Source organism: Condylura cristata, unplaced genomic scaffold (assembly GCF_000260355.1).
Source record: "Condylura cristata isolate star-nosed mole 26May11 unplaced genomic scaffold, ConCri1.0 scaffold00008, whole genome shotgun sequence".
Taxonomy (NCBI): domain Eukaryota; kingdom Metazoa; phylum Chordata; class Mammalia; order Eulipotyphla; family Talpidae; genus Condylura; species Condylura cristata.
Genome location: NW_004567109.1, coordinates 59640521 through 59653934, shown reverse-complemented (window position 1 = coordinate 59653934; position 13414 = coordinate 59640521). Strand labels below are relative to the sequence as shown.

Below are 13414 nucleotides of genomic sequence, written 5' to 3'. Positions count from 1 at the left end.
TACGGGAGATGATTTTTTTTCATAAACTAATAAAGGAAGCTAACTATGCAAACAAAAGCTGGGTGGAAAAGGCGAAACACCCATTTTAATGTACTCATACCCCACCTCCTTCCACAAAAGATCTGAGGCTGCAAGAAGTAATTGCTACTAGAATCATGGGCATGATTGGTCAGTGCCCTGCCTCCGCCGCAGACTCGAACCTTCAAAGTGGCCATTTATTGGGACTCTGAAAGCCGGGCGGGGATGGTGGACAGCGGCTCCCGGCGCTGCGAGCAAGGGAAGAGTCCACTCCGAAGGCGTTCTCCCCACCCCCTACCCTCGTTTCCCCTCTCAGCCCTCGCCGTCCCACCCCCACCCCACCCCCAACTCCCTGCCGCTGGATGCGCCAGACCTCTGCAGTCAGTGGCGGCCACCGAGGACCCCCCCACACCTCCTCCTCTGCCTTCCCTACACCCCAGAGCAGCCAGGACCTGGGAGGGAAGCTTTCGCAGTCCAACCGCGGCCGACGCTGATCTGACCCCCAGCGTCTCCGCACCCCCTCCCCCAACCCTGTCAGCAGGCAGCCCCAAAGAGGTGGGCAGTGCGCCCCACCGCGGAGACCCAGGGTTTTGTCGTTGTGGGCAGTGGGTGATGAAACCTTCCCAGCGCATTACCACAGAAGGTGCCTGCGGGGAGCGGGGCGGGAGTGGGGAGTGGGCGCTGGTACCCAGGCTCACCTGTTCTCCAGAAGGAGGGTGGGGACGGCGGGGGAGGGGCGAGGGAGGGCGCGTCAACGTGAGGTGCGTGCAGCCGGGCGCTCCGCCGCCGCGCTCGCGTCCCCGCCCTCCCCCAGCCCTGCTAGCCCCCAGAGCTGCGCCGTCGGACTGACGGTGCCCGGAGCAGTTCCTGTCCCCGGCCCCGGCGCCGGGGAGACGTGAGCGTGCACACGTACACACACAGCAGGGGGAAGAGGCGCTCCGAGCGGCGCCCAACTTTCTCCCTGCTTCCGCGGGGGGCCGGGGGAGCTAGCAGCCGGGGGCTGTCAGACCAGCCTGGGATGGGGGAGGGAGCGCAAACAAGAAAGGAAAAGAGATGGAGAGTGTTTCCCCAGTTGTGTTTCTTGGGTTCTTTCTTTTAACCATTTCTACCCCGTGGCTGGAGAGGGAACCCGGAGCCGGGCGGCGAGTAGCGCTTTGGGAAAATGGGAGAGTGTGTTTGGAGACGCATAAAGTTGCCTTTCAAGCTCAGGCCTCCAGGGCACACGATGCTCCGTGGCAGGCTGACTCAGGGCTGCCTGGGCCTCCCTGCCACCCGCCTGGAAATGATGCAAGTCCAGACTGTCACCTGGATCTCTGAAGCCCAGCCCGGATTCCGTGAGGATGGGGGGAAGGGCAAGAAACTGACACCTTAGGTGCTAGCGCGGCCCACCCTAGCGGGGCAGAAAGAAAGGGGGAAGACAGACGGAGACGGGACAGTCGCTCGGGCTAAATCTTTTATCTAAAGATCTGCTTCTCTCAGCAGTAGTTTGAGTTTGGTGTGTGTGTGTGGTGTGTGTGTGTCTGTGTGTGTGTCTGTGTGTGTATGTGATGGAAAACGTCACAACGCCAGGAATCCCCATATGTGCTCGCTTTGCCCCCAACATTGCTGCGCCCCGGCAACTCCTACACTCTGTCAAGGCCTCGGAACTGGGAATCTCACTGAATTCCAAACCGCGGAAAAGGAAACTTTCCCAGCCCGGTGGGATGCCGGCCTGGGGAAGAATGGGGGCATCTGTCCCAGAGAACGACGTCCCCGCTCGCCCTTCTTCAAGTACAATTCGAGCTGGAATTTGCTTTTATTTTTTAAATTCGTTCGGCCATTGCCCGGGAGCACTGGCACACGCATCTCCGGCCGCGCTCACACACACTCACTCACGCACGCAAACGCGTGGCCGCCGCCAGGTCGACAACTTTGTCGGGCGCTCCCAGCGGCTCCCCGCTTCCTCCTGTAGTAGTTGGGCGCAGGCCCCGCCTCCCGACCGTGTTGTCAAACGGGCCGGGGTCTCGGATTGGTCCAGCCGCCGGGACAACACCTGCTCGACTCCTTCATTCAAGTGACACCAGAGCTTCCAGAGATATTTGAGGCACCATCCCTGCCATTGCCGGGCACTCGCGGCGCTGCTAACGGCCTGGTCACATGCTCTCCGGAGAGCTACCGGAGGGCGCTGGGTAACCTCTATCTGAGCCGCGGCCGCGAGGAGGAGGGAAAAGGCGAGCCAGGAGGAAGAGTGGGAGGGGGAAAGCGGCGAAGGAGGAGGAAGAGGAGGAGGGGAGCACAAAGAATCCAGGTCTCCGGGGCGGGAGGTTTACAGCAAGAACCATGTGTGCCGAGCGGCTGGGCCAGTTCGTGACCCTGGCTTTGGTGTTGGCCACCTTCGACCCGGCGCGAAGCACCGACGCCACCAACCCGCCTGAGGGACCCCAAGACCGGGGCTCCCAGCAGAAAGGTCGCCTGTCCCTGCAAAACACAGGTAGGTGCGTGCGCCCGGTGAAGGAGAGCTGCTGGGAGACAACCCGGTGCACCCACGCAGCTCGTTCCGCGTGCTTCGCGGGGAACTGAGCGCCCACCCAGGGTCGCGTAAACTCTTGGGGTGGCTGTGGGACGTGCAAAGCATAGCGCGAGGCAAGGCGAGGTCTGCGCCAAGGCTCTGAGCGCCCGGAATCCGCACGTGCTGGCGGGGTGATGAAATGGCTGGGGCAGGACTTGTTGCTGTCCTCCCCAGGGTCGAGGGTAAATGAGGCTGCGCCTGACTCGGCCAGTGCCCGCCCGGGAGTCCGAGGTCCCGTGCAAAGCTCCCAGCTGCATCCTGGCTCTCCCGCGGGAGGCAAAGGGGTCCCGGCTGCACGTTGCCCCGGGAGAACTTCTTTTCCCAGCCAGCCTGCCCGTGGCAGGACCCCCTCTCTCCCTCCTCAGATGAGATGCCCCACATCAGAAAACTTCATAGCCCAGACAAATTGCATTGCGAACTTTCCTCCGGGGGTGTGGAGAGGAAGGAGAAGAAATGACTTCGGGAAAATGGAGAGTGGGATGGGAGGCGGGGTGGCGCACAGCGTACCTTGGCGGTGCCACTTGGTCCCTGGCTCCAGGGCAGGTCAGGAAGCAAGGAAATGGTGACACGACCCTTATCGTGCGCTGCCACTGCTTCACGGGTTCTCTGCCAACGCTCAAGCTGCTGCTCCCAGCCAGGCGTGCACGGCACGGGACTGGCTCCTTTCCCAGCACCAGGAGAGAAGGAAATCTGCCTACAACTCCTTTACTCTACACGGCGCCCCCTTTATTTCGGGGGCCTGCGAACCTGGTGGCGACACGCGTGCGCTCCCGGCAGTAGCAAGAAGGCACGAGTGCTGATTTGGGAGCCCCAAGGAGGGTGTGCCCTGCGCGCTCCTGTCGCGCACGCCGGGGGGCCGGGGCGTGCGTGGGATCTTCCCCGAGCCGCCCACCCCCTTGGGCGGGTGCCAGCACCTCCCAGCCGCCGGAGCCCAGCTCATCCTAGGACAGACCCACACCCACTCTTACCCCCTCTCCAACGCTTTCCGGGAGAACTGAACGCGATTTTCAATGGTTGACCCTCGACAAATACACGCCCCTCTTCCTCTGAGTAGATTTAATCTGAATGCGGATTATGTACTCCGAACACGTCCTTCTTCAAAAATATACTTTTCTGATGTAACTTGTGGTTTGGTTTAAATCAGGGGGTTGGGGAGGGGTAGAGAGAAGAGGTTTGTACATGGCAGTCTGACAGTTAATTCCCAGAGTCTGTGCTTTTCAGAGAGACGAATTAGGGTCACATTCTGCGAAGGAGGGCGGCTAACTCCCTGGTCTCGGACTCTGAATAGATTGAGTGCCATCTCCCAAGAATCTCTGTTTACAAGGAGGCTCCAACTGCAGTGGTTGCGTTTCTGCAGGCTAGACCTATCTGATTTGACTCCTGAGCCTGCTGGGACACCACAGCTCCCAGAGCCTTCATAATGTGGATCACTTGGAGAAGCTGCCTTAATAAGAATTTTGTTTCCATGTTTAGGTGTTGGATCATAAAACTGAAATGAAACTGCTTTTTGGATGCTCTCATTTGGGGGTCAGGAAGGAAGTGGCTGGGGATTTAATAGCAGCAGCTTCAAGATCTAAGTAGAAAGGGGCCATCTCATTGATAAAGTACATGGGGTAGAGCAAACTAACCAATTAGAATATTGTGTTAGTGGGTTTACAAAGCTGAAATATGTGCTACACTCAAATTAAATTTTCACACAAATATCTGAATAAAATGCAGAGGATGGAAAATTGAATGCTCAGACTTTTGTAATGTAGCTTTGGTGAGTGTTTTACAAATATTTACAACTACATATTATTTTTATATGTAGATTAAGTAATGACATTTTCTTTCCCTAGCTTTTCAGATCCTGAAATAGTCTTTTATAACCTATTTATTTTAGTCTTTTAGTCCTTACTAATTTTTATCCCAACTACCCTTTCTGCATTCCCCAGCATGGCTGAATGTATATATTTGTATGTCATTCTCATTTTAGCGGAAATCCAGCACTGTTTGGTCAACGCTGGCGACGTGGGATGTGGCGTGTTTGAATGTTTTGAGAACAACTCTTGTGAGATTCGGGGCTTACATGGAATTTGTATGACATTTCTGCACAACGCTGGAAAATTTGATGCCCAGGTAAAAATCGTAAAGAGCACAGAAAATGTTTGGTGCGGCACACTTGAAGTGTTCATTGGAAGGCCTCTTCAGCTGATCTTCAAGCTGTGATGTAGCACTTGCAACAGACATTCCAAATGTGCCAGATGCCGGAATCTCCCAGATCCACTCCAGGGGTTCTACCCTCTGGGGCCATCATGTGGGCCAAATCCTTCTACATGTTTAGTAAGCTGTTTGCCCAGCAAAGTGGAATAGAGACTGAGTTGAATAATTGTCCGAGGAGGCTTAGCAGAGAAGTCAAAACTCATAACAAGTAATAAACACCTTCTGAAGAGGACACATGACACCTGGCTGGATCCCCAACCCAAGGCCCATCACATGTTAGAACAGAAGGTAGTGGGGGGTCGAATAGGAACTCCAATTATACATTCCACAAGCTATTCATGGGAGAATAAGTGAAACACAAAATTCACAGACATTCATCATCCCTAGTTGGTAGGTAAGCTGGCAATGTATAGGTTAGGAACCCCAGAAGGGCAGATTTTATTCCTCCTAAGCAGCAAGCCCTCCTCTCCCAACCTGTAAAATTAAAACCCTGAATAAGCCTTGCTCTATATAATAAATATAGGCAAGGCCTGACCCACTTTGGTTCTCCCAGGGTCCCAAGGGCAAAGCCGAGTTGCTGCTTGGGGCAGGCTAAGAACCCAACAAGCAACGTTAGGGCTGCAGTGAGGACCATCCAGATACATTTCAGGTGGCCTGGGGCCTTGAGCTCACCTTCCTCATGTACTTCACAGCCCAGCTCTGCCCTCAGATGTGCTCTGTTGTTGCATTTCATAAACTCCCTCCTCTCCCATTTCCTTGGAGAGCCATGACTGCACTGGAAGAGGCCAGCCATTTAGGTGTGATTGATGAGCACCACCAGTCACCTACATCCTGTAGGGAGCCTGGGATAAAGCAATGCCTGGGAACCAAAGAGTGACATGACAGGGCTGGCAGCCCACACGATAGAGGATGTGGGGTGGCAGGAGGGGAAACACAAACCAGGGAAGGAAAGAGTTAGAATGTTTGAACTTCTTGAGACTCCCTAATAAAGCATCTCCCCTGTATTAACTGGAATTAGGAAATCCGGAGGAAAATGTGTATTTAAGGGCAATCCAACAGGATGTCAGGGAAGAATACCAAGACCAGATTGCTGCCCACACATAAATTAATCTTCCTTTTCTTTTTCCACCAACAGGAGTAAGATCTCAAGTTAGAAGCATACCTTTCAAGTCAATTCTCAGCATGTAATTTCTTAATAAACCGGCACACCCTAGCCTCCATCCTATTTGGCTCCTACTGGAGAGTCGGAGGAAAGGAGCCGGGGGAGGTGGGTTTTGATGAATAGACACTATCCGTAGACAGCGCCATTGCTTCTAAAGGAAAAAAGCAGTGTGCCAGGGACCTTCCCACTTTTAACCCAAACCCATTACTTTCACAACTCAGTAACTTTGCCTAAAACATAGAGGGTGACTCCTGCAACAACAGCTTGTTTCTACAGTAATGGGGGGTGTGGGATGTCTGGGTAGGCATCCCACAATGCCTCAGCCACAACAGGCAGATAAGGGAGCTAACTGCTAGTGCTGGCCTCCACACCCCCAACAGCTGTCTCCTTTCTAGGATAAGACAATCTAAGGGGGTTGCCAGGAAAGAGGTCTGTGGGCCAGATGTATGCAGGAGCATGGGGGGAGGGGCTGTCTGTGGGGCAGTTCAGACTCCAGGCTGCCAGGCAGAGTGCCAGGAGGGCTTTCTAGAGGCGATAATCATAACAGTTTAAAGGAGTCAATCCCTTTCGAAAAGGAAAAGAATGCCCCTTCTTAAGGGACAGGAGGAGAGGAGACAAGCAGGGCCAGGGTGGGAAGCACATTAAGACCCCATCTTGACTCATTTATGGGACAGAAGGAAGAAGGCAAGGTGTGAGTGAGCTCCAGGCAAGCAGGCAACTTCTATTTTGAGGGGTGAGGGAAACTTACCAGGACACCAAAGAGGTGGGTATTTGGCCAGATTAGCCCTCATGTTCCTCAAAAGTTGTCTCCCAATAGCCAGCACTAGGCCAGGCAACCAAAGGAGGGGAAACTAGAACCGCTGGGGAGGAGAGAGGCTGTGGAGTCCCTTACTGAAGAACATCCCTTTTGGCCAAATGCTGCAGGTACCAAGGAGATAAGTCGGGAGCAGGGCCTTGGGTTGTCAGGAAAATCATGTGCAAGCTCTGGTCTGGAGCATTCTAAATGTTGTCACCAGGTCTCATTTCTTCTGCCCTTCTCTCCCTTCTCTGTTCTCAGGGCAAGTCATTCATCAAAGATGCCTTGAAGTGCAAGGCCCATGCTCTACGCCACAGATTCGGCTGCATTAGCCGGAAGTGCCCGGCTATTAAGGAAATGGTGTTCCAGCTGCAGAGGGAATGCTACCTCAAGCATGACTTGTGTTCTGCTGCCCAGGAGAACACCCGGGTGATGGTCGAGATGATTCACTTCAAGGACTTACTGCTGCAGGAGTGAGTGTGTCCCATGGCGAACCCGGGGAGGAGGGAGGCCCCCTGCAATGGGAAGAGAATCTTATTCCATCTTGTTTTAGAGGATGAATTCTTCTGTCAAATGGGGAGGTGGCAGTTGGCCTCAGTAAGCTGCACTGACACCCTCAAGAGTCCCTTTCCTGCTGACCTTCAGGGAAAGCCCAAGACATTTCCACCATCAGTCTCAAAACTCATAAGCAGTAGAAGCAGGAAAACCCATCCAAGTACCCAAAAGTCCCCTGGGTCTTCCAGGTAGCTGTGTAGACGCCCCCAACAGGCAGCCGAGAGTGAGTTACATTTGCCAAGGCTTCTCTCCCTGCCTGGGACTGCAGTGCTCTAGAGGAATTTCTCACTTACTCCTCACAACCGCCCTGTGAGCTCAGTTCTGTGCTCATCCACATTTCACAGAGGAGAAAACTGAGATTCAGTGCCTGAAGGTCACATAGTACAGGACAAGCAAAGTCAGCATAGCACCCTGCTATCCAGCCCCACCATCTCCCGTCTGACAGGCTGAACGCTGAAAGCAACAGCTGTGTCTCTTGCCACCATAGCGCTTCTTTCTCTTAGAAGGTCCAGTTCACCTTCACTAACACATTCATGCCTCCCCTAAAAAATGCAAAACAAACGTCAAAAACTTTAATCAACTAAGTACCTTGCTTATTTGAACACATGTAATCCAGTAATAAACCAAAGATAGCTCATTGCTTTAAAAACATCCCATCTAGAGGACCTGAAATTTTACAGGGTGCTAAATAAAACTTGCCAGTGCACGGCTGCTCCTAACAGAAAGCGTGGCCGATGACCCAGAAGGTGCTGATGGTTCCTTCCTCAGAGTTCAGGGCGGAGAGCAAGCCATCAGCTCAGCAGCCTGCTCCAGTCCTTGCCAGCTTGATGCCATCTTGGCCTTCGCCTGGTGACTCATTGGGCAAATCAGTACAGTTTGATGCTCTCTTGCTCCTCAGTGTATACCGGGCCCTTCCACCAGTGGTGTCACCTAAGAGACTACTCCCCACTCCACCCATGCCACTTAGATCTTGGACGACAGCCCCCATCATTATGTCACTTTCCACTTGGTTAGGAGGTTCGAGGTCTCTTGAATCACCCCTAGTGTGAAGTTAGAATTATAGTTTCACCGTGAATCCCTGAAAGCAGCTCTTGCTGAGAGCAAAATAATGTCGTTTTTTCCCTTGAGCTACACTGATGCCTCAAACATATTTTTTGGTTCTTCCAAATGCTAGAACAAAGCAATAATAACTGTGATCATTTTCTGAGTGGGCCGGGTCCATGCCCTGGGGTTTTCCCTAGGTAATCTCTTGTATTTCCCAAGTATGCCACAAGATAGAAATTACTATCTCCACATAATAGAGGAGGAAAGTGAAACAAAGAGGTTATAGATCTTGCGCTGAGATTTGAGTCCTCCTTTCCAACTTGGAATTGGTGATATCAATGACTAAAACCAGCTGGCAAGCACAGCCCTCAAACCTCCTCACTCCTGGCCTGCTCTCTCCTCACTAGTCCTGCTAAAGACCCATTGGGGTGGGGCAGAGTAGACAGGGTGGATCTTTTCCTCAACTGTGTCCCCATTTTACAAGGAGAGCCCTGGAACAGGCAAACAGCCCAAGGAGAAACTCAGGGAGTAGGGAGTTCACATGCCGGCACCCACGTCATCCCATGGATGTGGATTGTTGGCCTCAAGAATGGATAATGGGGAGCGAGTTTATAAGTCTGTGCTACATTCCTAGAGCACAAGAAGTCCTTGTCTGTTGGAAGAAAAGTCTTCTTTGGGGAAACTGAAGTTTTCCAAGATTCTCCAGGCCTCTGGAATTTAAAGGAGTAAGGCACTGGGCTTTCTGGTATCTCCTCCATGGAAACATGGCCATGGGGTCTTTCCTACCAGAGGGCTCTTTGAGCCATTTGCAAAGAAAGACAAGAAAATGAGAGCCAAATTTGCTATTCCTTTCAGAAAGTAGGAGGTCACAGTCACCCCCAAAATTCCTCAACCCTATCTCCATCCACCAACAAAATCTCACATTCAGTTCAAGTGACTTCCTTCAAGGTTTCCACTCCCTTTAGCTCCCCTCTCCCCTTCCAACCCCACTTTGTCCATCTCAGCCACCTGGGCCACCACACACCCGTCACTGGCAGCCTTCAGGCCACAGAGCCGGCTGGCACATCCCCCTCCAAGTATTTTTAAAAATCCTTTTGCCCTGCTGACACCCAGTTGAGAGAGCTGGGCTTTGTCATTAGACACCAGCTGAGCCAGCAGCCTGAGAGGGCAGCGTGCCAGCTCAAAACACGGCTTCGATGAACACACACCCCTCCCCACAGTTCACAGCTCTCTCCAAGGGCAGGAGACAGTGGGCACTAGTCCAGCTCCAGGATCCGCCTTGGGGTTCGGAGAGCTCATCTCCAGGCAGAACACCCTGGCAAAGGAGGCCAAGAGGCAACAGTCCCAAGAGGACCCCCTCCCTACTCTGGCAAATGAAACTTTTAGAAGCGCATCAGTGTAGTGTCCCCAAGACAGACAGATACTCAACCCTTGCAATTTGCTTATCTAGCCCCAGATGAGTGCCAGGGACGATCTGGTGCTAAGCTTGATACTGCTGTAGCAGACAGACTCTGTGAACTTAAGCTCCCTGAGGCGGCATTTGTAATGCTCCAGAGATGGAAGGAAACCAGCATGCATGGAGCCTTGCCCTGTGCTGCCTCATGCCCTCCTCTCATAGCCCAAGAAGTCTCCCACTGTCCTTGTCACTGTTGGGGCCTGCCTGTCAGCCCTGCAGATTCTGACTCCAGCGACACCAAATAGGCCTTAAAGGGCAGCTTGATCTCAACAGCCAAAACACTCCTCTTCTCCCCTCTGTGCCCAGCACAGACCTTCCCAGCCCAGAAGTTTCCAAAAGCTAACTTCTTCCCATTTGTCTCCACTTTTATATTCATGAAATTGGGACGGTTCACTCCATTTCAACTTGAGGACTAATTCATAAAAATGGCAAATCACAAATCTAAAAACACTCTCCACTCTTCCTCTATAGTAACTGCCAGCTTGCAAAGAAGAGATTAAATGGCTGTAATGCAGCCAGCCAGGTGGTCCAGGGCAAAAAAAAGTCTTGTGTTTCCTTAAAAATGACCTTACCAGTCAGCGTGATTCTCTGCCCAAGGTGATGGGCCAGAGCTTTGATGTATCCAGAAACTTTGCTAGCCAAGGACTGCTTAAACATGCTGGCTAGCCACATGAACTTCTCCAGACACCTTCCCAACAGGGCCTTTTAAACAGCCAGTGGAAGTAAGAAAGCCTCAGTGGAGGCCACCACAGAAACACTTGCCCATAAATATAAAAAGCAGGCCTGCTGCGCCCACCAGGTACACTCATCTCCCACGCTCATGGGGAAAGTTGACATGAGGTAGCCATTCCTCCCTTCTCTAGCAACTTCCCTAAAGAACCACCCAGGGCAGCTGGAATGACCTATGCAGCTGGCTCTCCTCCCAAACACCCAGCACCCTGTTGCCAGCCCTCACCCCCAGGGCTGGGAAAAACAGACTGGAAGAACAGAGATGCTCAGTTAGCCACTCCTCTACTGCAAGAAAGGAAAGCACCGCATGGAAAGCCCAGAAAGCCTGGCTTCCCCCACCCTTTGCCTATGCCAGACTCCAGAGGCTTCCAGTAACTTCCAAAAGCATCAGCCTAAACCTGAGGCAGCGCAGACAGGGCAAATGATTGCTTGGGCCTCTCCCTCAGAGGAGGCTCACCTGGTGCAGGCGATAGAGCCAGCTGGCTCCCTGGGGTCACATGTGAGGGGGGTGATGTGGGGCTCCCAGAAACCAGTCACCAGCCCTCCCTTAATCTCTGACTCCCCTGGCCCCCAAGACTCATCTCCACTCTAGCTGAAATCCACCTGGTTGGCACACCCGAAACATGTTCGAAACATGTCTCTCCTGTCCTGTTGTTATTCACACAGCTGCCCTGCCTGGAACTCTCCCCCAGCTCTCTTCTTCCTTTCAGCAGCCCTAGGCTGACCCTACGCCCTTAAGAATGTCACTGGCTCCTTCTCCTGCAGCACTCTATCCCCAGTCGCTAGCTCCAGTGCCTGGCATGGAGCCTGACATGTAGTGACCACCCAATAAATGTGAGTTGAGGTCAGTGCACCACGGAATCTGGAGGAAGGTCTGAAACAGTTCCAGAAAGGTCTTGCTCCAAGTCAACCCAAGTCAAGCACTGGCCTGTCTCTCTTCACTGGTATCCTCATTGCCCTCTGTGACCCATTTTGGGGCTTAGTGCACTTTCCATCTCTCTCCCTGTTCTCCATCTCTAGACCTTATGTGGACCTGGTGAATCTGTTGCTGACCTGCGGGGAGGAAGTGAAGGAAGCCATCATGAATAGCGTGCAGGCTCAGTGTGAACAGAACTGGGGAAGCCTGTGCTCCATCTTGAGCTTCTGCACCTCAGCCATGCAGAGGCCCCCCACAGCACCGCCTGAACGCCAGCTCCCAGGGGACAGAGCCAAGTTCTCCAGGCTCCATCACGGGGAAGTGGGTCACCACGTCCCAGAGTCCAGCAGTCGGGAGACCAGCCGAGGTGCCAAGGGCGAGCGAGGTAGCAAGAATCACCCAAATGCCCATGCACACTCCCGGGGCAGAGGTGCTGGCCATGGGGCCCAGGGAACTTCTGGAAGCATCGAGTGGGAGGATGAACAGTCTGAATATTCTGACATCCGGAGGTGAAACCAAAGGCCTGGCCGGGAAATCTTTCCTCCATGCCGTCCATTTTCTTCTCTATGGACATTCCAAAACATTTGCCATTTAAGAGGGGGGATGTCACACGCAGGATTTGGTGGGGATTGCGGACTTGATGAAGGTGTATGTTAGCAGGATGATCAGGGGAGGCGGAGGCCCTCTGGGCAGCTGGCAAAGTCTGGGTTGTGCCCGGCGGGTCCGAGTTTGTACCTGCCCAGGCGAGCTCACGTGTCTTCCTCGCAACTTTGTCTTCTTTCCATCCGTGGGGCTGCGGGGCGGCAGCCTGCGGTTTACTCTGCTGTGGGAGAGGTAGACGGCAGGGGTAAGCAGGCCCACCCACCTAGACCACGCTCTTGGTGCTGGGCCCTGCTCCCACCCCCCAAAAGCTTCCATGGCTGTCTTGGAGCAGGGCAGCAAAGCAGCATCCGGCTGGTTGCAGGAGTGAATGTGAAAATCTCACTGGGAATCAGAAGGGTGGAGAGGAGGCAGGGACTGTGTGGGTGCTGTTGCCAAACCGAAATTCAGTTTCTTGCCTGGGACCTTGAGGTTCGGAGGGACGGGGGGTGGGCGGGGGAGGGTTCTAAGTGTAATTTCTGAGCCAGTGTTCTGTCTGGGGGACGCTGTCCACTGTCCGAGGAAGTGGCCCCATGTTTGTATGTTAACCACTGCTTCAAATCTCGATTTCACTTTTTTATTTATCCAGTTACATCTACATATCTGTCGTCTAAATAAATGGCTTTCAAACAAAGCAACTGGGTCTGTAAAACCAGCTGAAAGTGGTGGGGGGGGGAGAACAGCCTATCTTTTGGGACTGGTTCTTTTTAAGTGCTATTTTAAAAGGAATCAGAGAGCAACAACACAGTGTAGCTGATTGCCTAGTGTGGGGTTGGCACCACTTAGAGCAAATCCCAAGACTGGAGGACATGGCACTTAGGGGGAGCAGGTAACAGTTTCCCTTAGCATCGCCTCATCTTACCTCACCCCTCAGCCATGGATAAAGCACCATGTCCTGGATTCCATGAGGCCAAGTCGGACACTAGGCTCCTCCATACTAGCAGATGGGGAGGGGGAGAAGGAAATGAAGAGCATCAGTCATCTCCCTCTGGAAGTCCCAACACTTAACATAAATGGAGGAGACATTACTAGGGAACAGGAACCATATTGGAAACTTAGCCATGAGCAAAGGAATCAGAGTGGACAAAAGAATGGCAGGAGAGACAGAACTGAAAATATAAGGAGAGAAGGGGAGGATGATAACAGGATGGAGTCAGTGACGGGTTTCCTGGGGCTATTTCAGAGGCTAGGTGGCTAAGGTCTTTTCTTTCCAGGTAGGCGAGCAAGTCACGCTTACCCCTTCTGGTCACCAATGCTCAACAGGAACCTGGTGTTGCAAGGAGTGATGGGTGTTCTGGGCTAGGTCCTTCCAAAACAGGGGAGTTTCTGTAAAAGTCCAGGGAGTGGAT

General features: G+C 53.1%; 1 protein-coding gene across 1 annotated transcript; it reads left to right on the top strand.

Moving 5' to 3' along the window:
- The first annotated feature begins 2092 nt into the window (after positions 1 to 2092).
- Positions 2093 to 11939, top strand: STC2 (stanniocalcin 2). The gene is made up of 4 exons (XM_004679230.1): positions 2093 to 2488; positions 4542 to 4684; positions 6988 to 7199; positions 11531 to 11939. The coding sequence occupies exons 1-4, from the start codon at positions 2338 to 2340 to the stop codon at positions 11937 to 11939; spliced, it is 915 nt and encodes a 304-aa protein (XP_004679287.1). The 5' UTR covers positions 2093 to 2337.
- The last annotated feature ends 1475 nt before the right edge of the window (positions 11940 to 13414 follow it).

What these genes read in the sequence shown, in the direction of transcription:
- STC2 (XM_004679230.1), top strand. Translation starts at nt 2,338, where the DNA reads ATGTGTGCCGAGCGGCTGGGCCAGTTCGTGACCCTGGCTTTGGTGTTG. An exon ending in CCTGTCCCTGCAAAACACAG is followed by an intron (nt 2,489 to 4,541) that starts GTAGGTGCGTGC and finishes TTCTCATTTTAG; the next exon opens with CGGAAATCCAGCACTGTTTG. An exon ending in CTGGAAAATTTGATGCCCAG is followed by an intron (nt 4,685 to 6,987) that starts GTAAAAATCGTA and finishes CTCTGTTCTCAG; the next exon opens with GGCAAGTCATTCATCAAAGA.